This window comes from Natator depressus, chromosome 22 (genome assembly GCF_965152275.1).
Source record: "Natator depressus isolate rNatDep1 chromosome 22, rNatDep2.hap1, whole genome shotgun sequence".
Taxonomy (NCBI): Eukaryota; Metazoa; Chordata; order Testudines; family Cheloniidae; genus Natator; species Natator depressus.
In genome coordinates this window covers 14,372,315-14,398,680 of record NC_134255.1, presented here as the reverse complement: position 1 = coordinate 14,398,680, position 26,366 = coordinate 14,372,315, and the positions used below count along the sequence as shown (strand labels likewise).

At 45.4% G+C, this 26,366-nt stretch overlaps 1 protein-coding gene across 4 annotated transcripts in view; it reads right to left on the bottom strand.

Moving 5' to 3' along the window:
* Nucleotides 1–26,366, bottom strand: part of DIXDC1 (DIX domain containing 1) — a 65,410-nt gene that overhangs the window by 20,229 nt on the left and 18,815 nt on the right. For 2 of the 4 annotated variants that reach the window (XM_074936512.1, XM_074936511.1), the window contains exons 2-6: nucleotides 19,878–20,007; nucleotides 18,810–18,935; nucleotides 15,864–16,113; nucleotides 14,192–14,299; nucleotides 1,878–1,990 (exon numbers count right to left, since the gene is read on the bottom strand). In XM_074936512.1, the coding sequence (XP_074792613.1) occupies nucleotides 1,878–1,990; nucleotides 14,192–14,299; nucleotides 15,864–16,113; nucleotides 18,810–18,935; nucleotides 19,878–20,007 (727 nt within the window). Of the gene's footprint in view, nucleotides 1–1,877; nucleotides 1,991–5,016; nucleotides 5,174–14,187; nucleotides 14,300–15,863; nucleotides 16,114–18,809; nucleotides 18,936–19,877; nucleotides 20,008–26,366 lie in introns of those variants that run through there. The other 2 variants (XM_074936514.1, XM_074936513.1) reach the window with 2 other exon arrangements.

Below are 26,366 nucleotides of genomic sequence, written 5' to 3'. Positions count from 1 at the left end.
TCGGAGCGTAAGCTTTCGTGGGTGAATACCCACTTCGTCAGATGCATGCATCTGACGAAGTGGGTATTCACCCACGAAAGCTTATGATCCAATATGTCTGTTAGTCTACAAGGTGCCACAGGACTCTTTGCTGCTTTTAACCGAATGAATGTCTCGCTCCAGTTGCTGTGCTCGGGGAGTGAAATGCACGCAAGACACATTCACTATGAGCTTCTGTGTCCCATTCCTGAATAAGCCAAGGTTTTCCAGGCAGAACCCTGTTTACCAATTTATTCAAGGCCTGGTTCTGTCAAACTTACTCACGCTGAATAGTAATTTACTCCATGAAATTAATGGGGCTACTTGGGGAGCCAGATCCTATTCTGCATAAGGTTGGCACAATTGGGTCCATACTAATTTGCTTTGTGAAACCTTTTCCTACAGAGACATTTGTAATGAGTCAGTTCATTATTCCTGCCTTATCTATCTACTTATACCTTTCATTGCTGTGGTACCTAGGCACTAGTCTCCTGCTACATGTCCTCAAAAATATCTGAGCAAGAATTAAAGCAAATTTCAGAAAGCTATTAGCCCATGTTTTACAGATTAATAAACATCTGAATCAAAGCCTAATCCCAAAATGCCTGTCCTTGCTTTTCTTACTTTTTGCATTCATATTCAGTGTCATCACTTCTGCTCATCACTGGCCTTGATTTTAGATCAAGAGCTCAATGGAATCTTTTTAAAGAGAAGAACATTAAAATATTTTATAAACCCTGAAACCTTTTGTAATCTCCATAAGACAAGATGGTCTGTGCTGGCTAATGCCACAGCTCTGGAGGCTGCAGGGATTTAGACATTGTACCCAAGGTGTGATGCTAAACCTGGAGATAAACATCCTAGTGGGGCACATCACCCAATTAACCAGAGGTGTGACTGATCCTTGCAGGCAGCTACAGTCTCTAACCAAGTGACAAAGATATTTCCCTGTGCAAAAGGTAGATGGGCACGCTGATGTTGAAAACACCAGTGAAATATTACAGCCCACCAAATATTTCAACCTCAAAAATATTTTACAATCAAATATTGTAGACTAAAGAATAGTAAAGAGGGGGCTTCATTGGCTGGGGTGACAAAGCAATTCCTAGAGCGATTCCCTGTCACTCAGCCAGGGGATGGAAGCTGATCTGAAAGCACTGTTTCTACACTATGTTCCTGAGAGGAAAATGATGTCAGAAACTTCATCAAAACCCTTTCCTTTGCACTCTGTGGACTGTTAATAGATTTTAAACAGGAACTAACCCAGCAGAACGACATTTTGGCTAATTCCTTTTGCTCACTTGAAATGAAACAAAAATCAGGGTCACCGGTGGGAGGGGCGTCGGGGGGGGGCGTCCTAGTAAAAAGTCCATGATGTACCAGTAAAACCAGGCAATAATCCCCAGCCCTGCAAAGTGCCACTGCAAGTGAGTCAGGTGGTTTTGTGCACCTGTAGCATAAATGCAGAACCCCACTACACAGGCTCAGCTCCAGCCTCAAAGTTCAAACAGATTAAATCTTTCTGTGGGACTGGACTTTCCTTCACAACAGCTTGAAGTAAGGACAAAGCTTCCACCCTATACTGTAACTAATAAATGACACTGAACTCCATCCATTCTCCAAGGCTTTTCATTTTCAAAGCATGCTAGTGAGTCTCCTGGACTTTGCCAAACAATGGCACAACCTTAGCACTACTAAACAGTGAGTTTGGGGATTTAATTTTGTACGAACTGATGTACCAGCTCACAAAATTCTACACTCATATGGTCTCTGGGAATCCATCCAGCAAGTCTCTGCCATAGCTCTCACGTGGGAAGTCCTCGTAGTGGGAAAGATGAAATACATCATCTGTGCTCTACCTGTTTTGGTTTCTGTTTCTTCAGCTCGGATGATCACAAAGCCTGCTTTCTCCTCCGACTGGGTTGCAATGGACTCGCTCTTTGTGCTGTGTATGGGACTGGGTGATGTGAGACTGCAGAGGAGAAGAGGAGATATAATTATTTCCAGTGTGAACTGCAAACACAGCAGGGGGAAAAGAGCAGCTTCATGTCTGTCTAAAATAAAAAGCGAATATGCAAGAAGTCTGGCTACACTGAGCGCTGCCCACATGCCAATGAATTCATTAGCAGGCCAGACAGTGCCTGTAACTTTTCAGGCCAGTAGCTGACTGAAGTGCTGCAGCAGTAATTAGTCTTTTCACTTTTCCTGTAGCTTGAGAAGATGTAAATAGGAGAGACAACCACCACAGGATTAACACAGATCCCAAAGTCAAGGAGCTAATTCTAGACTATCCTTCAGACTGCAGTTCTGCTTACAACATAATGTATTGCAAGGCTTAGCCTACAGTTGCAAACTGCTACCAAAAGTCATTCACAGTATCCCAGCTCTCTTGGTTTCTCACCTGTATTTAAAGGGACAATTACAGTATGGGGAACTAACCTAGAACTCCCATGCTAAGGAGCCCTCAGGAACACAGAGACACCAACACATGATCTTGCTTTAAATAAGAAAGCTTCTTGAAAGCAGCTATGTATTTCTACAACAATCTCAGCTGGTTGTGAGGTGCAGACTCTCAAGCTCTTTCAGACATTCTTCCCAAATCCATCACCGGGACAACAGCAAAGGCATCCAAAGCTCAGTGATCCATTTAATGTGCCCCCAAAGTCTCCAGGAACTAATCTTTGCAAGTGCAAGGAGGAGTTAATGTTTCATTCTCCTCAAGACAGACACAAAAGCCAGAGAGAATAAAAAGAAAACACGATGAAAGTAACAGAATAGATTTAGAGAAATAAAATGCACTTCTATAGCTTGCCTTCCCAATCTTCCCAGCACTTCTGATATAGGTCCCCCAGCTCAGGAACATACACATCTCTCTAATAAAATCAGAGAATTTTAGAAATTAGAGAGGAAATAACCTGTTAGCAGCTCCCATCTAGTCCACTCCCAGGAGCCACCCACAAGAGATTGTTCCTAGTCTATTTTCCAGGTCTTTGACTAATCTAGTTTTAAATGATTCAACTAAGTCAGCTTCCACTGCAGTAAAAGAACAAATGAGTGTGAATCACTAAGAGAAGAGAGTGTAACCATTCTGGACTAGATACAAAAAGCAGCAGCGGTGTTTGCTCAGACCCTGTTGCTCATACAGTGTATGTCTACACTGCAAAGGAACACCCACAGCCCAGAGTCTCGGGTATAGCCACACTGCAATAAAAGACCTGCAGCTGGCCCAAGTCGGCTGACTCAAGCTTGTGGCATTTGGGCTGCAGGGTTATAAAACTGCAGTGTAGACAGTCAGGGTCGGGCTGGAGCCCATGCTCTGGGACCCTCCCCACACCTGGGTTCCCAGAGCCAGGGTTCCAGCCTAAGCACCAATATCTACACTGTAATTTTATAGCTCTGCAGCCCAAGCCCCGTGAACCTGAGTCAGCTGACCTGGGCCAACCATGGCTCTGTGCTATGGTCTTTTATCACAGTGGAGCTGTACCCTCAGAGCCCAGATTAATTGACTCAGGCTCACGGGGTTCAGCTGCAGGGCTAAAAATTGCAGTGTAGACATTCCCGCTCGGGCTGGAGCCTGGACTCCAAGACCCGCACCAGGTTTCAGAGTCCAGGGTCCAGTGCTATTTTTAGCCCCACAGCCTAAGCCCTGCAAGCCCGAACCAATTGACCCAGGCTCTGAGACTAGGCAGTGCAGGTTTTTCTTTGCAGTATAGACATACCCACAGTGTGCAGATTTGCTAAAGGTTGTTGGGTGTGCCCAAAGATTTACCTTAAAGAAAGTGAATCCCAATGCAGCGCTCCCTAACAGATGGTGTTTAAAACTGAAATCATTGCCCAGGGGCCCAGCAATGGGTTGTTTGTGTTCTGAGGAAATAATCAATTATTAAAGACAAATGATCAAACTTTAAATCAGTGCAGATACTCAGAAAATCATAGAGACAGACTGACTGACCTAACCCGCCCAGGAATATTGCATGGGATTTGCCTTCCTTTAAGGTGCGGACACTAATGTTCCCTCTGCGCATGTTCACCTCAGAGCCCTGGGGAGCCATCAGCCCTATATGATCATTGAGAGGTGTATTTGTGGTTTGTCCCCCCACAAGCAGTAACACCATTAGGAAGCAGGCCAGGAAAACAAAATCAACATTTGGTGCACGTGAAGAAGGCTACCTAGGCATACAGGGGAAAGATCAATCTAGAGGACCAGAAGGGAAAAGGCACATGTGGCAGAGGGTGCTCTAGGGAGGTGCAGGATATGGGACGTGTGGGCCATGCGGCAGTGAGCAGGACACAGCACAGGAAAGTAACATTTCTCCCCAATCTGCTCTTTTCAGAACTAGATCCCCTGCCCAAAGTGAATGTTTTGTGATAGATTTGGGGGTTAACGCAACTGAGACAGGATCAGATATTTCACACCACATCTACAACAGGATTTAAATAGAATCCTTTAGGTTTTCTTACAGACACAGCTCCATCTCCAGGCAGTTTCCCTGCACATGAGAGAAACATGGCCATTTGGGCAGGAACACATTTACATGCGCGCGGATTGCTCCTGAAGCAGCAGCACAGGCCAAAAGTCACCCCTATTTATCATTCTGCCAACTGGTTAAAGCTGGCCAAATTCCCATGGTTTTTCATATCAATTCCCAAAATTATTCGAGTGAGAGATATCCAAAGACACATTCAAATTTGATTTCTTATTTAAAAGGATACATAACTATTCATCACTGAAGCACGCAGAAATGAGTGCTGGGAAATTAAATCAATTGAGGCAGGATTTATGTCACAGGAAAACACTCTGCATTATTCCTTCTAGCATTGCTTGGTTTCTTAGCTAAAATCCTTGCCTAGTTGAATTCCTGGATTGTCAATGCTTTGGGGTCTTGCACGCAATCAGGGCTTAGGGAAACAGTTTCAGTAACAAGCCTGAATTCCCTGGAGATTTTAATAAACACCCCGACCCTGCTGTTCCAAATGACAATGACAACAATCGCTCACCATTTGACCTGCTTCCCTCCCATGATCCCACTTTAACCTTTCGCCTCACAGAGTCGGTTTCCCGTGGAGCCTCAGGAATCCGCAGGTCCTGGCTGCAGACATGCCTTGTCCATTCACAGGCTTGGAATTCGGTGCCGGGGATGCCAATTCCTGTCAAACTAACGAAGAAATATTTGCCGGTCGGACTCCCTCGCGTGAGCCGAGAGACTCACAGCAAAAAGGTTCAGGGTCTTTGCAAGGAGATGTTTAGTGATAAATCAGCAGCCCACACAGACACAGATTTGATTACAGAGTCAGAGTATTCTGCAGTCCAGGTTTTGATTCTGCTGCTGCATTTTGGTCCACCATATGCCCTGGTTGTTTTCATCACGAGAATCTCGGTCTGGATTGCAAGTTGCGTTTCTCATCCCATTGTGCCTACTTCAGCTATACAGCTCCTGCTACAGAGACCCAGGATTCAGTGAGGGAAAAGTGCTCTGTTAGGAGTAGGTTCTTTGCTCCACCAGCCTCTAAGCAGTGTGCAGCGTTTCCCAGTCCTATGAGTAGCTTCCTTCCTCGTTATCTCCAGCTCCCTCTCCCTCTGGCTGTCACACTGTGCAAGGCAGAGTCTATTCTCTGAGAAGATGTCTAGCTCAGGGTGGGGGAGGGAAGGTTGGTGGGAGGGAAGGAGAGGGGAGGGAAAGGGAAGGGAAGGATTTTGGCAAGTTTCCCATGAATAATTTCTGTTGTCTCTTCTTATCAGAACATTCCTTCCTGGAAATTCTGATATCAAGAACATGTGTGTGCCCCATAGGAAATAAATGTGCTAATAAAGTTTGCGATGACACAAAGCTGGGAGGTATTGCCAATACAGAGAAGGACCAGGATATCATACAGGAAGATCTGGATGACCTTGTAAACTGGAGTAATAGTAATAGGATGAAATTTAATAGTGAAAAGCGCAAGGTCATGCATTTAGGGATTAATAACAAGAATTTCTGTTATAAACTGGGAATGCATTACTTGGAAGTAACAGAGGAGGAGAAGGATCTCGGAGTACTGGTCGATCAGGGGATGACTATGAGCCGCCAATGTGATATGGCCGTCAAAAAAGCTAATGCGGTCTTGGGATGCATCAGGCAAGGTATTTCCAGTAGAGATAAGGAGGTGTTAGGACTGTTATACAAGGCACCAGTGAGACCTCATCTGGAATATTGTGTGCAGTTCTGGTCTCCCATGTTTAAGAAGGATGAATTCAAACTGGAACAGGTACAGAGAAGGGCTACTAGGATGATCCGAGGAATGGAAAACTTGTCTTATGAAAGGAGACTCAAGGAGCTTGGCTTGTTTAGCCTAACTACAAGAAGGTTGAGGGGAGATAGGATTGCTCTCTATAAATATATCAGAGGGATAAATACCGGAGAGGGGGAGGAATTATTTAAGCTCAGTACCAATGTGGACACAAGAACAAATGGATATTAACTGGCCACCAGGAAGTTTAGACTTGAAATTAGACGAAGGTTTCTAACCATCAGAGGAGTGAAGTTCTGGAATAGCCTTCCCAAGGGAAGCAGTGGGGGCAAATGACATATCTGGCTTCAAGACAAAGCTTGATAAGTTTATGGAGTAGATGATATGATGGGATAGCCTAATTTTGGCAATGAATTGATCTTCGACTACTAGCGGTAGATATGCCCAATGGCCTGTGATAGGATGTTAGATGGGGTGGGATCTGAGTTACTACAGAGAATTCTTTCCTGGGTGTCTGGCTGGTGAGTCTTGCCCACATTCTCAGGGTTTAGCTGATTGCCATATTTGGGGTTGAGAAGGAATTTTTCCCCAGGGCAGATTGGCAGAGGCCCTGGGCGGTTTTCGCCTTCCTCTGCAGCGTGGGGCATGCGTCACTTGCTGGAGGATTCTCTGCACCTTGAAGTCTTTAAACCACAATTTGAGGACTTCAATAGCTCAGGCATAAGTTAGGGGTTTGTTACTGGAGTTGGTGGGTGAGATTCCGTGGCCTGCATTGTGCAGGAGGTCAGACTAGATGATCATAATGGTCCCTTATGACCTTAAAGTTTATGATTCTATGAAATCCAGAAATGTGCCAATATTAGGCTGGGACACTGCACTGGAACTGTGCAATGGGATGGGAGGGGGTAATGTTGTGATTACAAAAATATAGTCAGTTCACTAATAAGAAATGTGGTTTGCTCTTGCCAGGCAACTCTGGGGATCCCATGCTCCAACTGGCTTAGTCCCTTCTCCAAATAGGGAAGAGAAAGCGAGCATCTTATTTTCCTCTGGCGTTTCCATCCTGGAGACTGGTGCCACCACATCCCAGGAGATGTCACCTGCAGTCAGGGATACAGGCTTCTCCTTGCTTCTTCTGAGATTGCTCACATTTTTCAAAATAATTTATTTTAAAACTAAAGAGACTGACAATGAAGAGCCCCAGGGTATAAATATGCAGCATGTCACAGAGCAATAAGATGAGATGGGGTGACATTCAGTGTCAGAATGAGTACAAGGAAGACAGACTGATAACAACAATAACGTTCTGCCTGTCTCTAACACCTTCCCCTGAGGATCTCAAAGTGCTTTACAAACATGGATGAGTTCAGCCACACACCCCTTGTGAGGCAAGTCAGAATCATTCTCTTGTTTAGAGATGGGGAAATGGACATGAAGAGGGGAAATGAGTTGCCCAAGGTCACACAGTGAGTCAGTGTCACAGGCAGAAAAAGAATTCTGATCTCATGAGGCTCAGTCCCCTGATTTAACTAGTTGACCACATACCCTTCCAGACCCAAAAGAGAACCCAGGAATCCTGACAACCAGTCTCCATGTTCTAGACAATGCTGCCTATACTCAAATTTGCTCGGGAATGAATGCAGGCAGAGCTTATTCTCAACAAAATGGAATCCTGACTATAGGCCACATGGCAGATTCACACTGAGTAGCACCTTACTCCATGTGAAGTCCTACTGAAGTTAACAAGACTATTCACAGAGTTGTAAGGAAGGGTATCATCTTAAGTGACCGTAAGGAGCAGGAGGGTGAATTGGGAGGAGGGGCCAAGGGGGAAGATGTATATGGGAAGATGGCCAAGAGGTAGGGGTAACAAGTACATCCCTTGCTCCTTGTTGTGGGCTCCTCAATGTGGGGATTAATTGCTAATGAGTTTGACAGGTTCTCTATTCCATCTCCTTTTTTTTTTTTTTAACCAAACAGCCCCACTGGGTTCTAGGGCATATGTGATGGCTCCTGGAAACCCTCATGTAAATTAAGCAATGCAAAATCCTTCATGGACACACACAATCCCTCATGGTGGTAGCTTACTGGGTGAAGGAGCAGAACAGGGGACCTGCCCCCTGCCTCAGGTGGGATGCAGGACCTGAGAGAATCAGAAAAGGCAGAAATGGGTCATAAGAGTCAAGACTCATCACAGTAGGGCCCCAAGCTTCAGTAACAGAATACTAATATCTCTTGAGGTGATTCATAAACCCGCAACAATACCAGGCCAACATGAAACTTCCTACTGAATGTTCACACATAGCTAAGTCTGCACCATGCCTATTATCTAAAACACTTTTCTCATAGATCTGCAATTCTAAATGAAACATACAGAGTTTGGCTACTGTCAATTTTTCTCTCCTAAGGCACCAGCCTCTGCCCGGTGTCTTATCACAGGAACAACATCCTCCCGACTTCTGATGGGGCTTGATAGGAATAAATCGTTCCTCACTTGGCAGTTACTGTTGCAATTAAACAGCCAACCTCTGTGTCTGCAATCGCTGTGCCTTTGGCTAGCAGCATCAGATGCCCTTTTCTACAATAGCCATAATCTGCTCCCCCCCTCTTGAACACATAGAACAAGTTCTATTTCTGGCACTGCTGGAGGATACACAAAACAGCCCTCAGCCTGGATCCGTTCCCCAGGGGGCCCTTGCATGCAAAACTCAATAGCATTTCCATGTTTGCTCTCCTTTGCAGCCCTCAAAAGCTATGTGGTTTTATCCTTTGACAACACTGACAGAACCCTGCCCCCTAACTCCCTCTCAGCCTGTCTCTTGTTTCTCAATGCTGATGCACATAGCACAGTCTCTGTCCAACGTCTTTGAATGTACAAAGCCAGGGAACAAATCCACAGTAATGGACAAAGAATATTCCATTCTCAAGACGTTATGACTGAAATCTAATTACACATCAGAGCACATTCCCAGCTTCAATTAAAAAGCATTTTAGCTCCAGCTTGATACAATCTCTGATCATTTCCTGTGGAGCTGTCAGTAACTCTGTCTGCATCCCAGTAGTGCATGATTAGTAGAACTCTAGGAAATATACACACCAGGTAACATGTAAAATCTTTGGGCTCCCTCTGTCACTAATCCAACTGCACAGCAAGGAGGGAGCAAGACGGAGAAAACAGAACCCAAAGGAGTGCTGGGCAGTTTAGAGATCTTTAACTCAACCAGAGAAAAGTGATTATTAAAGACAGTAACCAATGAGAAGAGTCTTACTTTCGGAGGTACAGACTGTGCCAATGCCACTCAATGCTGAACTGATATACACTCTACCATTCCAGCCCTGCCCCCCATCAGCCAATGCACCCCAAACCTGGTCCACAGCACCCCCTGCCATTCCAGCTTTTCCCCTGAAAAAGATCAGCCAATGCACCCCAAACCTGATCCACAGCAACCCCTGCCATTCCAGCTCTTTCCCTCGAAAAAGATCAGCCAATGCATCCCAAACCTGATCCACAGCACCACCTGCCATTCCAGATCAGCCAATGCACCCCAAACATGAGCCACAGCACCCTCTGCCATTCCAGCCCTGGCCCCTCCAAACAGATCAGTCGCACCCCAAACCTGATGCAGAGCAGCACCTGCTATTCCAGCCACGGGACCCCAAGTAGATCAGCTGATGCACCTCAGTACTGATCCACAGCACCCCCTGTTATTCTACTTCAACATAATTTCAAAAGTTCCAAACAAACATTTTATTAACAAAGTAATGATTTTAGTTCAAAAGCAGCACAATTAATTTTATGGTTTTATCTTCAGTTCTGTAAAATTCCCTCTTATGATCATAGAGATTGTTCAGGAAAATATTTGCTGGTTTTATATAATATACAAGCTACTCAGTGACATCACTTTCTGTCAGCAATAATAATAAATATCATCTTACACTTGGTGAACTGTGAAAAAACCCAAAGCACTTTGCAAAGTACACATACTGGTATTACTTCACTCCTCATGGAAATGCAGCCACTGTGGGGCATTCCACAGCTATTTAGCAGTGCACAACAATGCTACACAATAGGACATGATGTGAAAAAGACTGTTGCCAATTCAAACTGCAGAGAGAATGTATTTACCGCATCTTCAACTCTTGTGAAAAATATTGTGAAATCTTTAACGAGCACATGTGGTCAGGACCATGGTTTTATTTCTCATCTAATAAGTAGCACCTCCAGCAGCACAGTATCCTCTACCACCGCACTGGGGAAGTGAGTCAGTATTGACCAGAGAAAAACCATCCCATACCAAACTGATTTATATTAGATATTTATACGGCACATGTCACATGGGCATCTAACCATCAAAATTCTGAAGAAGCAAACAGGTCCAGAACCATTGTGTTTCCTCTCACTCTTCACCTGGGTACCAAGGGGCTGGATTTTCAGGCATGCTAAGGCCACTTTGTGTGGGGCAGGTAGGCCACTTTGTGCTATGGAGGTGCAAAGAAGCCTTAAAGTGGCCAGAGAAGTCCAGTGGAGAAATCTCCCTGTACCAGGGATACTCTCTGCTGGTGGAGATCCGGCAGAAGAAAATCCATCACCTCATGTGTCAGCCATCCCCCAAACCCCAACATAAAGCATATCCTCCAGCAGTGCCAGAAACAGAACTTGTTCTATGTGTTCAAGGGCGGGGCATACACAGGACAGAAAAGAAGGGGATGTAATGGAGGGGAGCTCCATGATGCCCAATCCTCCACTGGCACAAGGTCACTGACTCACCTTACATCAGTGGTGAAAGTCAGGGCTGCCCGCGTGCATCCCTGACTTGTACTGGGGCCAGACAGCTGTGAAGCTGGGAGCTAAACAAGTTCCTTGCAGTCCCCTCCTCCACCCCATTCAGAGACTCAAGTTCAGGGGGAGAAGAGGAAATTTACATGTTCAAAGAGATATTTCTTTACTTTCAAGCCTTGTTAGTGGGGAAAGGCTCTCTCCAAAATGTATATCCCTACACACTGACTTAAACACAGCCAGGCTTGGTCAGATCTCTCCTACCAGTGGCAAGGTTCTGCCCCCAGCTCCTCACTGGCTACCTTGTCTCTGTGCAGTGTAGCTGCCATAGAAGGTCCTGGCCTACGGATGAGTGGGTCTCTGACACAGCCAGGTCCCATTCTATTAAGGGCTCCATAGACTAGGCCTAGGGCTTTGACATCTGCTCTGGAGCAACTGGGAGTCAGTGGAGCATGTGAGGAACCAAAGGGATGTGTTCTCCCAGCACTTGCTGCTGAGGCTCACTTCTGTGAGTGGCACCCACTTCAGCCTTCACGTGTGTTCAGCCCCAGGTAAAACATGTTGTAGTTCTAACCAATACCACTTCCTGCAAAACCCCTTTCCTTAGAGACCTCTCAGTCAAGTGTTGCCTCAGCTCAACTTTGCTTAGCTCGTGATATCTAGCGAGTCCCCAGCCAAAGCTGCAGGTATAGCAGGGAGGGTGTATTTCTCAAGATCCAAGTCCCACTTTCAATGGCAAAAACTCCTGCTGTGTAGATGGGGGTAAACGCTGACTTTAATGTTCTACAGCAGAATACAGGGGACTTTTCAGAAATCAGTTAAACATTGAACTTGATTGAACATGAAGGTCCATGGGAGTTGGGGGATGGCTGGATAATGAAATAACTATAAAGCTAAAAGCAGTTAAAGGTGATGGATGAGGGCACAACAGCAGTGGGAACAGCTGCGGCATACACTTCAGAGACTCTGGGTCTGAATCACAAAATAACACATTCCTGAAACTGAGCCTGCTGCTGAAATCCCCACTTCCCCTGCCCTGAGGTCTGGGTGAAGGGCATCAGGCTGCTTGGTTTGGAAGTCTCAGCTCATTTCTCCTTCATGTCTCTTACACAAATTACTCCTGAGGAAATTCTGCGCCAAAAATAAAAAATTCTGCACATAATATTTTAAAATTGTGCAAATTCTGCAAGTTTTATTTGTCAATAAATAAATGCGGAGGCTCCAGCAGGGCAGTGGGAGCACAGGCCATTGGCTGCATGAAGGTGGGACATCACCCTGCGGCCCCTCCCCTCACCTGGGACATGGACTCAATGGTGAGGCTGCACTCAACCCTGACACAGCACAAGGGCTGGGCCTGCCCCAGAAATACCCTGAGGCCCTGCCCCTCTATGTCAGATGGACCTGGTGTGGGGTAGGTAGGCTCAACCAGGCAGGACCTAGAGGCTTCCAGGTGAAGGTGGTTGGGGCTCAGCCAGGGGGTCTGAGTGCTGGGGGAGTGGGCCTTCAGGTGGGTCTGGGTGCACTTAGTTGGGCGTCAGTGGGGTGGGGGTTTGGATGTGGGAGCTCAGGGGGGCACAGGAGGGTGGGGCTCATCAGGGTGGGGGGTTTAGTGCAGGGAGCTCAGTGGGGGGTTGTTTGGGTGCAGAGGTGGGGGTCTGGAGGCAGGGGGTTTGGTTGCAGGGGGGCTCCAGATGTAGGGGTTGAGGTTCAGTGGGATGGGGTTCAGGTATGGAGGGGGGTTCTGGGTGTATGGGGTTAGGTTTGGTGGGGGAGTCTGGATATGGGAGGTCTGGATGCACGGGAACTGGGCGGATAGGGGAGCAGCTCCTCATACAGTGACCCCTCCTGCCATGGCTGAGGAGTGATAGGGGCAGGAAACAGGGGAGGACGCTGAGCTTCCTGCAGCTGGGGGAGGTTTCTGCGGGTCTGACACAGCCCCTGCCACTCCTTCCAGGGGAAGAGGAAACCCCATCCTTTCCCGCCTCCAGCTCAGCCAGGACTAGCAGCTGATCCTGGCAGAAGGTAGGAGCCACCGGCTGGGACATCCCCAGCCCTCTGGTGATTTACCTCTCCGTTGACTGCTCCGGGTGCCTGAAACGATGTACCTGCGCTGCTAGGGAGGGGTGCATGACTGCTCTTGCAACTTCCCTTTGCTTCCCTGTCAGAAAGTCACTTTTCTGCAGGGAAGCAAAGAAACCTGTGGGGGACACGAATTCTGTGCACACGCAGTGGTGCAGAATTCCCCCAGGAATAGATGGTATCAGCTTGTAGAATCTCCATTCCTCTTGCACTGGTTGCTGTGTCCCCTCCTTCCCTCACAGGCCTGGATGGCTCCTTGGTCATTTACTGGAGCAGAGTTCCCTTCTCTTCAGCCTTGGGATCATTCTGCTCCTCCACTACTCTCAAGCAATGGCTTCACTACAGAGCTTACAGCAGCGCAGCTGCACTGTTGTAGCACTGCTTGTGCAGACACTCTATGCCGAGGGGAGCAAGCTCTCCCGTCAACGTAATTACTCCATCCTCCGCGAGAAGGGGTAGCTATGTTGGCAGAGAAGCTCTCCCACCGACATAGCGCGATCTATGCCGGCGCTTAGGTTGACATAATTTACATCGCTTGGGGGGTGACTTATTCAAACCCCTAAGCATCGTAACTCCAATGTAAACTGTATTGTAGCGATAACCTCGGTCTCATTCATAGAGTCATAGATTCCAAGCCCCGAAGGAACCATTGTGATTCATCCTCTCAGCTTCTCTCAATCTCCCAGCAAACCGTCTGGTTTGATGTTTCCTACTCCTATTCCCTCTGTTCTCACTGAGCCAGAATTACAGTTCAGGAGTTCCCACCTCCTAGCCTTGTGCTCACACCACCTCGCCACACTGTCTCATGGATGAGACAAATCTTATCTGTGGGAGAGTCTGCAAGATCAAGGGAGTCAATGAAATGTCACTCACTGATAGCTGGTGTTTCATGTTCCAGCTCAACTGGGAAATCTCAGTGTATGAAATTTTCCTTATTCCTAAAACTAGTCAGAGACTGGGCTGTGAGGGGAGCACATCTATAGGGTAGGCAGGGGGCTGTGCTGCAAGGAGGCCAGATGTGGGGTGAGCAGGAGACAGACTCTGCCAGGCTGTGAGGGGACACATCTCTGCAGTGGGCATGTCTGTTACCTGGAGGAGCAAGACTCTGAGGGCACGCTCTGCTGTCCCTCATACTGCTGCACCAGTTCTCGGACACTCCAGTAGGGATTCTCAATCTCTTCGTCTATGCTGCTGTTTCTGAAGATAAAAATGACATAATGAATAACAGCTTCACAGAGCAGGGGCAGAAATCCTTGTGATTTTTTTTTAAATTTATTGTCTGAACCTAATGATATACATTCTTGGGGGACAGGAAGGGCAGAATGGGGACTGATGAAATAAAGGGAAGGAGGAGAAGGCAGCAATCCTACGGGCCTCTTATGAATGAGAAAATCTAATTTCTGCTCTAGAAAGTGTGAGACAGGAAACCCTTTCCCATCTACCTGTGATATGGCAGGGGAGGGGAACAGTGTGTTACCTGTTAAATGCTTCCAAACTCCTATGAGTAGCAGCAGAGCTTTGGAGAGAGAGGGAAGAAGGGAGTGGGGAAAAGGCTAGCTTCTGCTAGTACTACAAGGGCTGGCCATCCTAAAGAGGAACACTTGCCCAAGTCCTTCAGAAGAATAATAAAACGCCAAACCCTATAGCACTGTAGGACACAGCAGCTGATAAACAGCACTCAGCAACATTACAACAATTTCCACTGCTTGGCATAATGTGAGATGGCAACAGGAATGTAGGGAGGCATAATGGAATTGGACAACAGGGTTAGCACCCTGACTTTTACAAAAAGTGCACCCAGAATCTCTAAATTCCACAAACGGTCAGTGCCTTAGTTTTATGTCTCACTTGAAAGACAGCACCTCCAGAAGCCACAGCACCTCCTTTTGCCATGCAGCGGCATTGTGCTCAGTACTGATGCAAAGGGAAGGATGCAGTAGAGCTCTTAGGCTTTGGGCTTGGCTACACTTACATTTTATAGCGCTCTAACTTGCTGGCTCAGGGGTGTGAAAAATCACCCCCCTGAGCGCAGCAAGTCAGAGCGCTTTAAAGCGCTAGTGTAAACAGGCTCCCAGAGCTGGGAGCTGCGCTCCCAGTGCTCGGAGCTAATCCCCTCGTGGAGGTGGATTACCAGGAGCACTGGGAGAGCTCTCTCCCAGCGCTCACGCACGACCACACTCGCACTTCAAAGCGCTGCCGAGGGAGTGCTCCCATGACAGTGCTTTGAAGTTTCCAGTGTAGCCATGCCCTTTGTCAAAGGTGTTTTGTTTTCTTTTCTTTTAAAGCGAGATAATAAATGTGTGCTAGTTATCATGCTGTACAATCCTAGGTGAAGGCAAGGCGCTGTCGTGTTTACTGCAAGGTGGCTAGGCGAGGTCAGCACTGTACCACCTGTCCATGGCTGGCCTCACGTGGCTTCCCTTATGGTAAAACTACAGTGCCTTACCTCCACTGTTTTTACACGCACGTTAGTTATCCCATGGTAAAAACACACCTTTTTGTCAGTGAAGACATAGCCATAGAGGTATCCCATCCAGGTGCTAATGCAGTCCTACCATAGATTGTTTGTGAGCTCCAATAAGATTACAGCAAAAGGTGGCCTGGGTTCAGGTCAACAAGCAATGTATGAATTCATAATAGAGAGGCAGACACCTCTTTATCTGTCCTGTAGGGAGATGCCCCCTTTACCTGCCCCGAGGACTAAGACTTAGCACCAAGATTCACACTCATTCCAATGAGACTAGATAGGAGTACCCAGTACCTCTGTCTGTGCCGGAAAACATCACGTCCTGAGCGTGAGACATCCTGACGAACATCTGCCAGAGCAGTCACGGCACCCTGGGCCACTGCGGCCGCTGAATGAGGCCTGTGACTGGCTGATGATGCCGAAAGGCTCTTCCCCACCGTGCTGGCTGGTCTTTGAATGGCTGTTCTACCCGAGCCAGGTTTAAAATGAGCAGCTAAGCCAAGGATCAGCCTCATGATGGATTTCAGGTTCCCATCAACGATATCTGCAAAATGCAATCAAACCTCAGGGCAATGGGGCTCAGCAGGTTCTTGTCTGACCAACATGTGTGAATGTAATTAAACTCAACAGGAGCATTCCAAAAGAAAGGGACTGAACAATTAGGACTGAAAAGGAGTACTTGTGGCACCTTAGAGACTAACAAATTTATTTGAGCAATAAGCTTTCGTGAGCTACAGCTCACTTCATCGGATGCAGTGAGCTGTAGCTCACGAAAGCTTATGCTCAGATAAATTTGTTAGTCTCTAAGGTGCCACAAGTACTCCTTTTCTTTTTGCGGATACAGACTAACACGGCTGCTACTCTGAAACCTGTAATTAGGACTGAGTTATCATTCCAGTGCTCCACAGAATTTGTTTTGTATGAAGCAGCCTGAAGTAAAATCAGTCACTGCCACCTACAGGACAGAATTTTAACTGCTCTGGGCACATTTGGGACTTCTGTATGGGATTATTTTCAACAAATAGTCCAGCCTATGTGTGACAGTGTTACTGAAGGATCACTACAAAGGTGTCACAGTCACTGAAATCACCACTGTCCCAGTGATGACTCCAACTGGCCCATGGAATTTGCATTCACATTTTTAATAGGAAAGAGGAGGGCGCTGAGCAAGAATGGATTTCTGCAACAACATCATCTAGTAATCATTAACTAATCAATCCTCATCACTATGCACTTTCCCTCAGTGTACAAAACAGACCAAATCTGATGACCTTCAGGGCTCACTCCAAAGACCATCCATTCTTTTTCTGGGGGGGGTGGGGGGGTAGAGGGATTTTTCTAAGCCACCCAATGGATTTGGACACGCAGTGGCCATGAAGTCTAATGGGAACTGGGCATCCAAATCCTGTAGGCAGCTTTGAAAATCCCAGCCCCAGACTTTTGGGGAGGGACCGGATGCCTGAAGTGTGGTTAATTTTTACTTTTGGAGGATGGGATGGGGCCAAAATAAACATTCTGTTAAAATAGATCATAAAGGTAATTAATCAATGTCACTCACAGAGGCTCTGAGGCAGAGAGGGGAAATGACTTGCCCAAAGTCACAGAGCGAGTCAGTGTCAGAGCTATGATTAGAACTCAGGGGTTACTGTGTCCCAGAGTCCTGCGCCCATACCTCACTCTGCACAGTAGCTTTGATATGTTAATCCTGCCTCAATCTGGGGGGGATGGACTAAATGACCTCTTGATGTCCCCTCCTGCCCTACATTCCTCTGATTGCTTCATAACATGTCCAACCTCAGAGCCCTTACACAAAGCTCTCAACAAAGTCCTGTCACCGAGAATGGACAAAGGAGACTAGAACAGGCCAGACATGGGATGTGACATTTTTTCTAGGAAAACCAGAAGAGATGCAGACCACCAGCCCTGGATTTCAATCTTTAGAGCTAACTCTGCTCTCATTTGTGCCCTACCAAACTCTAGATGCTCATGCTTTACTTCCCTGCTACCAACCTGGATACAAGAAAGCAAATTCAGATCACTGAGTTAAGCGGCCTCGAGAGAGCTGCCTGGGCTGGGCCTGTTGATATATTTGTTTACAGTGAGTATAGACAAGGTTTTATCAGTATTAACAACAGCTTATAGAGTCAGTGAAATGGGGCGAACTGGCATGTAAGGCCTCACTGAATGGGAAAAAATAGCACAGCCTCCAGTCTGCTGGTAGCCATGCTGCTGGCATGGAGCACTTACTGTGTACTCTGAATACACAAAGGCTACCCAGCTGAGGCTTGTAACCCCCAGGGCTGTGCTCTTCTCCTTCTGATAACAACAGGAAAGGTCAGATGCTCCAAGATTCCAGTTTGAGTCATTGGGCACTGCACCTCACCCAGTGCCCCAGTAGGAGCAAACAGTACACTCAACAACCAGCAAGAATAGGGGACTGTTTTCCTCCAACCATGTGCTGTCTGTGACTAAATGATGCCACAGTAAGAGGCAGAAAGTGCATGTTTTTGCTCCTTATGTTTCTTTCCCACCACATGTTCTGTTCCTCTTATGACAGGAAATGCTGGCAAACAGAGTTTGCCAAGCATGGGAAACAATACCACTGATTTCCAATGGTCTGGAATTATCTTGTTCCCACCACAGAAGGCAACAGCCCAATAACAATTTATTTATGTCCATTCAATTAAGGTTTCCAAGTCTGTGTTCTCAATTATACCACTTGTTTGGTCCTCTGACCACTCAGAGGAGAGGGGGCATTTCTTCTTCTTCTTAATACTATTATGACAGGTTTCAGAGTAGCAGCCGTGTTAGTCTGTATTTGCAAAAAGAAAAGGAGTACTTGTGGCACCTTAGAGACTAACAAATTTATTGGAGCATAAGCTTTCGTGAGCTACAGCTCACTGCATCGGATGCATTCCGATGAAGTGAGCTGTAGCTCACGAAAGCTAATGTTCAAATAAATTTGTTAGTCTCTAAGGTACCACAAGTACTCCTTTTCTTTTTGTTAATACTATTATGTATTTCTTGCCCTGGACTGCTAGCTGCTCCTGTTTGGTACTGTTACCAAAGCAACCAAGAATTTAGTGCCATTCAACCGAAAACTAAACATGTTACTGGGCTGTAGCAACAAGAGAAACTGGCCTGGAAATAAATTATCTGTAGGACACAAAACAACAAAGGATCCAGTTCTCACATATATAGCTAAGGATCATGGTGACACTGTCATTGGGGAGCACTTACCTTTCGCTGAAGTTTGGTGCATACGTATCTTTTTTGATGCCACGAATTGCAGGACTTTCTCTACATTTTCTCTCATTTCCTGCTGGCTGGTGGGACTGACCTCAATGCCATTCAGCTTCTCACCGGCTGGGAAAATCAAACAGCCTAATTATAGAGGGGAATGGACCTGCTTGGTGCTGACTGGCACTGGAACGGTTACAGGTGCAAGGAATGTAGGATTCAGCAGCTGTTATGTTGGGAAGAGTAAGGGAGCCATATGTGTGACTTCTCCCTGCTCATGAGGTGTCTAATGGCAAAATAAATCCGTAGCACTGTCTGTGAAGGTGCTTTCTGTAGATAATTCATTATTCCTTGTATCTTCTTGAGTCAGCACATGTCCCTTCTGTGCAGATACACTGCACTGCATAGCATAGTCTCAGCAAAGGACAGCATCAGCTTCTAGAACCATTTCTGCTCAGTCCTATTATTTCTTTCTTGTAAATATTTGTGTCTTAGCAAAGAGATTAACTCAGACCGACAGGAATCTCATCCATTAACACCTACAAGTAAACTCCAGGCAGGGCTGTCCACATTAGGCAGAGATACAGAACAATGAGACTCGGGTCATACATACAAATGAAGTTAAGAAGCCACATACTAGTCCCACCTTAGCCCATACACCCCTCTGGGTCCCTGATGCTCTTCATCGATATGGGAAATCCTTTCATGGCTCCCTTAAAACAGCTCAGCTCCTCTTGTGGCAGTTATCATGGCCACGCTAGCGGGTTTTGGCATGTGTCAGGTGACAAAGTGAATGCAGTTCTCAAAGGGCCTGGAACTTGGCCAGTAGCCAAAGGTTAGCAAGTGATACTGAGCTAACACATAAGGACTTCAGTGGAAGATTAGCTTTTATGATCCACAATTTTCCTTCCTCTTAAAATGACCACCCTGCTCCGATACTGCGAGACCTGCTGGCCAGCCTCACACAGTTCCAAACATTCTACTAGCAGGGCCCCACCAAAACGAGCTTCCTCCACGCAACACCCCACAGCCCCAACAGGAGCAATAGTGCCACTTGGTGTTACTGACCTACAATTTCAATGAGAGTGGCCAGGATGACCCCATCTCGGAGATCCTGCCTCAGGTCCTGCACTGGCTTTATTGCTGGCTTCTTCTTCAGCTGGGAATTCACCCAGGCCACGTACGCCTGTAGTTGATGCTGTAAACAGAAAAGAAAACAAAATTTTGCAAGTCACTGTTGTTTTAGGAAGTAGTTGAACAACTCTTACCTTTCACTCAACCATATGTTCGCTTAGATCACAAGTACAAATGGGTTTCATCCTAACACCTACGTGACACTGGTTCACAAAACAAAACCAGCGTTCTGTTTGGAGTAGCTCAGTACAACCCAGAACTGGAAGAGCAGGAAGAACTGCAGGTCAGGACTGAGAGGCATCAGCACAGCTTAGAAGGAAGCTTGCATTGAACCTGCCTGAGGCTGCAGTATATCTGGTTCAAAGCAACTACTGCCAGTCCCTCACTTTTATTCCCAGCATTAATTCACTCATAAAATGTTAAAAACCAAAAATTACTTACTTTCAGATATTTAAAAAATAAAGAAATATAGCTTAGTTGACAGTTAAAATAACCAGTGTAATTTTCAGTGAATTACACTAATTGTTAAGGAAATGATTGGATTTGATAATGGGCCAATTTCACTTTGGTATATGGTCCTGACACTCTTGGGCTCAACTTTCCACACCCTTGCACCTTGTGTCATCATTTACATCAGTGCAAGAAAGCGCAAACTGTGTGAAGAACACTACCACTCTAACTGGGTAGTCTTCTACATTGTCTTTGCACAGGTGTAACTGACAGCAGGAGGCAACAGATAATGGAGAACCAGGTTTTTGAGCTCCCTAAGTAGTCATCTGGTGTCAGGGGCTGATATGAGCAGTCCCATGTGCATGTGTAAGGGGTTCACTTTTTCACTCCTATACTTTACATGAGACGTTAGTGGCTAGTAGAAGCCCTGGTGAAACTGGAATTCCTTTGGGACAAGGGCTTGTGCAGCACATGGAGTGTAATCAGATTTATCCCTTTATGGGATTACCTCCCTTTTCACTAAGCTTCCCATTATTCTGCAGCTGCGGCGGGTTTTAAGTCTCCATTCCACATTATCTCAGCAATATCAGTCATCATTTATGCTTCTACACCCTGCCACAAAGTCACATTCTGATAACAAAACCACTTGTAATCATCCTGACAAGGGAAATCCAACTTTAAACACAACACAGCTCAGTCTGTCTGCTCAGAAAGGTGCCCGGACACTTATGTTCAATCGGTTCTGCTCACTCAGCAGATAAGTATGGAACATGGTGTGAGAGGCACACTTGGGGGCGGTTGCTCAATTTGTTGTAAAAAACAAAAGTGGAAGTGCTGAGTGGGAAGTCTAGACTTTGGGAGACACATGAGACTAATGCAGGCTTGCTGGAGTGGATTTTGCCTCCCCTGCTTAGAGTCCAGAATAGTCAGCGCTCTAACTCATCTAGTGTAAATTAGTTCTGAAAGTACCAGTAGCTATCAATTTCGCCTGCCCAGTTGAAAATATCACCAGCTTCCACTGAATGGGAACACGAACCATGAAGCATAAATATAACAAGCATAGTCCTGGCTTCTCTCCCACTCATACAATAGGTACAAGAGGATGATCCCGCATTGGTTTTCAGGTCAATAGTAATAACTACCCCTGCTAAAGTGCAAGGAGGAGTTGAGTTCCTGTGTGACCTAAGTTAGACAGAAGTGCCTGGTCCCAAGAAAGGAGGGGCCTGGGACTTTACACCAGGATCCAGCCACACAACACAATTTAATTTCAAGGACAGACCAGAACTCAAACCTTCTATTACACAAAGATTCAGTGAAGCTTTAATGTATTCAAGTAATTATCAGTGGAAGAGAGAGATGTTTATTTACAGAGCCATCTGTTACCCGCTGAAACAGCTACAGCACCCTTATGGAAAAGTCCTATACAATTCAATAAGGTTCCATAGAGATTGAACAGGGTTACATAGAAAATATTTCAAAAACCTATAAAATGAAAGAGAATGATCTCCTTTTTACACATTTTTTTATTAACCATCCTATAGGAATCTACCTTAGGGGTAAAATTCTCTACTAAATTCTATAGGATGGTCCAAAATACTCTAGAAAGGTTGCCATATTCTATTAGATTCTGTGGGTCTTTTCCCTATAAGCAATTCCTTTTTCACACAAAGGAAATAAGTTATATAAAAATACAGCCTTATGATTAACAATTTAATACTTTTCCCTTTGTTTTCTCCCATTCTTTGCACACACAAAATAAAAATCACTATTTTTGGGTAGGCATTTTTACTGGTATGGAGTAATTAGTATCGTAATTAGAAAATCACTTTTAAAGCCCTGTAAATTTACACTTTAAATGATCCTCTCCAAAAAGACAACTTTTTGTGCCTGTGCAATAGTGATGTCGCTATTACAAAGGGAAGGATTTCACAGACGTTACTGCTACAATACTGCAGACTTTCATTTAATTAGCATGTTTAGTATTTTTTCCCCATTCAGAGCATAAGATTTTCCTGGCGCAGTTCAGATTGTTGGTTTGTTCATCCATAGCTTATTATGTGTCCAGAAAAATCTACCAGCTAATTAGTTTAGTGCAGGACTCCAGAGATACTCTGATTTCTGCAAAGCTAAAAGCCCAAGCGGCAGCCTGTTATTTCTGGCAGCTGAGATGAACAGGTGACTGAATTTCTCAAGAGAAAAATAGACATGAAAGTTTAATGACCTAAAAATTGCAGAGTGGTGTTAAATGCACTAAAGGACAAAACCAAAAGCCCTTTATTCCAGACAGAGAACTCCACGTGTCCATATTCTAGTAGATGAAAAAAGGAGAGCAAATTTTGTGAGGATGTATTCTGCAAATGGAAACAAGCATTTCTACACAGCAGATTTCATCCTTCAGGACAAAAAAAACACTTCCTGCACCATATCTCTCAATGAGATCAGATCTGACTTCTGTATTTTTCTCCATCCAGTTCTTGAAGGTACAAAGAGTTACACTTGTTCCAAAATTGGGAACAGGTCATGAAATTCACTGCACAACTTTAACATTCTCTCTGCATTCTTCTGTACCCAAACATCTGAAAAACAGGTTGGGGATAATTTGGAGTCTCTTTGTCTGTCTGAGGTTCTTCCAGGAGTTAACTGCTCAGGAATTTGTTTGGTAAGCTTCTGTTAGCATCATGTATCAACTGGCAATCACAAAAAAAGAGTTTTCTCTGGAGAATAATTCTATCCATAATGCTATAGCACTAAGTTTAATTAGCAGAAAAGACAGTGGCTACTTTTGAAAATGTTAGTGTCCAGTTTGTATAGTGATGTGCATGTTAGAAATGCTGAAAGGCAGATTTCTCACAATGTGATACAGGTATGTACTAGGTATGAAATGATACTCAATATAAAAAATGTCTGTACTTATTGGAAAGACAATGTGTGCTTTATAATTCTTCCCACAAATGTAATGTTTTACTTCCTCTTTCTGATTATTTATAGAACTCAACCTATCTGGGAATGTAACTAGTCATGTTTCCTTGTTCCCTTAGTGGTCCACATTTTCCCCTACTTGTTTTAGGTCTGTATGGAAATTCCTGCAAAAGACACTGAAAAGTTTCATCTTGGGATAATTAGCCAAGATTAGTAACAATATTTGAACTCTGGATACAGCCGTGGGCAATAAAAAAGGGAAGCTGGAGTCTGCAGTCTGTCCCTTTTCCCAGCCTCTCTCTAGGGAAGATTTTTCCATAGTGCTAATTAATAGTTTTCATCTGTGCAAAGGATATTTAAGATCTAAAAATTATCCACTAATCTTTTATTCTGGAGAATCACAATCACCCAACAGACCTCACTAGCATAGTGGGCATCAGGGTCTAGCAGCCTCATTAAGCCAATGCTGTCAAAATTCCCTGTATTACATTTAGCTTCTTTAAATTAATATCCACCGAGTCAGGGTGTTCTCTCTTCTGCTTCAGCCTTTTGCTTGCTGAACAGCATCCAGGGCTCCCCTCTCTTACCCTCGCTTCTTCCATTTCTCAAGAACTGGCTGTCTCTGCAACACTGGTCGTCAGTCCCTGATCAGCATTTCTCAGGCACTTAGGCTGCAGACACTGGACAAGATTTTGAACCTAAATACAGCTTCTTTAAATTGCTCTGGTGGCATGAAGGAGCCACAATAGCCCAGAGAAAGAACGAGGAGTACTTGTGGCACTTTAGAGACTAACAAATTTATTTGAGCAAAAGCTTTCGTGGGCTAAAGCCCACTTCATCAGATGCATGTAGTGGAAAATACAGTAGGAAGATATATAGATATAGATATATAGATATATACATACATACAGAGAACGTGAAAAAATGGGGGTTGCTGTACCAGCTCTAACAAGATCAATCGATTAAGGTGGGCTATTATCAGCAGGAGAAAAAAACTTTTGTAGTGATAATTAGGATGGTCAATTTCTAACAGTTGACAAGAAGGTATGAGTAACAGTAGGGGGGAAATTAGCATGGGGAAATAGCTTTTAGTTAGTGTAATAACTCATCCACTCCCAGTCTTTATTCAAGCCTAATTTAATGGTGTCCAGTTTGCAGATTAATTCCAGTTCTGCTGTTTCTCGTTGGAGTCTGTTTTTGAAGTTTTTTTGTTGAAGAATTGCGACTTTTAGGTCTGTAATTGAGTGTCCAGGGAGGTTGAAGTGTTCTCCAACTGGTTTTTGTATGTTATAATTCTTGGCGTCTGATTTGTGTCCATTTATTCTTTTGCGTAGAGACTGTCCGGTTTGGCCAATGTACATGGGAGAGGGGCATTGCTGGCACATGATGGCAAATATCACACCAGAGGAATTCTCAAAGTGCAGGAGCAGTGTAGGGCCAATGTACATTCTACTCCACAATGTTTTCCTGCAGTCCCAGTATGGGGGCATGTTGGGCATGGGATGGGGAGTGTTCAAAGCATTCTGCGCTGCCTATGGGGCTGCTCAAATTTATAATGGGGCCCCACTGGCCCCCAGAGCAGCTCAGAATCCAGGCGGCACAAGGTGGTATTAAAACATCTTTCTACCCCATTCCTCCTATACTTCACCTTCTGTGTTGTGTCTCCGGACAGACCACAAATCTGAGTGAGAAGAACTGATGAGCCTGAAAGAGGAGTGACTGATGCAGCAAAAGACACCCATGCCTGGTGGGAAAGAGAGAAGATGGAAAGAATAGAGCAGCCATTCCTGTTTCCCTCATCCCCGCTTCCTCATACCTTGTGATTGTTTGTTACATCCACTTGTGGTATCATGTCTTTATTCAACTGTAAGAATTCTGGGACAGGGATCATCTTTTACTCTGTATTTGTGCAGCACCTATCACAACAGGGGCCCGATCCTGACCACGGCCCTGTATGTGCTACTTCAATACTAATAAATAATATTAAGGTGTCCTAAGTATGGGAGCAGCACAGACAGAGAGAGAAGCCCAGGCCAGGGACAAGGAAAGACGCTCCAGGTCTGGTAGAGGAGGCAGAAAGAGGGGCCCCAGACCTGGACTGGGGAAGCCCATATTCTTCCCTGCCCGCTCAGGCCCATAGCCCTGACAGCTGCTCAGACCCTAAACTATTCTAATGTTGAACCTTTGCTCTTTGAGTTGAAGAGGAAGCTTCCACAGGGTCTATTACACTGGCTCCTGTGACACCATTATGCTGCTGGCTCCTGCCAACTACAGATGCTTCCAAACAGCACAGGATTTAACAAATCCCTGGAGCTTCCCCTTGCTGTCTTATAATCAGGTCTGGCTCATGGCTGCATCCCAAAGTGTTCTGAGAGGTAACAGCTAATGATCTAGCCACCCCAGCCTCCTTCTTTTCCTGAAGAACTCACCCTTGAACCAGTTACTGCTCAACAGCTTGCCCAACCTCTGTCACTAACAGGCTGTTTAACCGAAGTATTGGTCCAGCCATATCCTGGGCTCCGTGGGGCAGGAATAGGTTCTGGTCCCACACCTCAATCTGAATTTCTCTCAGAAGTGAGGATTTTTCTTTTTAGGAATAACACAGCACCCTCAGCCCAAAGATTTACTATACAGAGCACAGATTATTAGGATTGCAAAGGGGTTAAGATTAATCCTATTTAAATTAACACGGCTTTGTGTTCCAAAAGGGGGCCTTCTTTACCTGAGCTCTGTGAATGGGAAAGTAGATGCCTTACCTGGAGCTGCCTGGGGCCCAGATTGCTGAAGCTCCCAGGCAGCATTTTTCTCTTATGTTTAGATCACTATGGATGTCCCTAAAAGATCTTTCAGGACAGGGCCAGAGTTTGAAGGAATGGACCCTGGGGCCATCTGCTGTTGTAGACACACGTAGCTCCTTCTGCGGGTGAATCACAGCTGGGAACGCTCAAAGTTCTCCATTGAGCACAGCACTGATAGGGGCAGGATCATAACTGTACAATATTTCTAGGTGTGCAGTTTTGCTATTTTAATTACAAAGTACCCAGGACTGAGGAG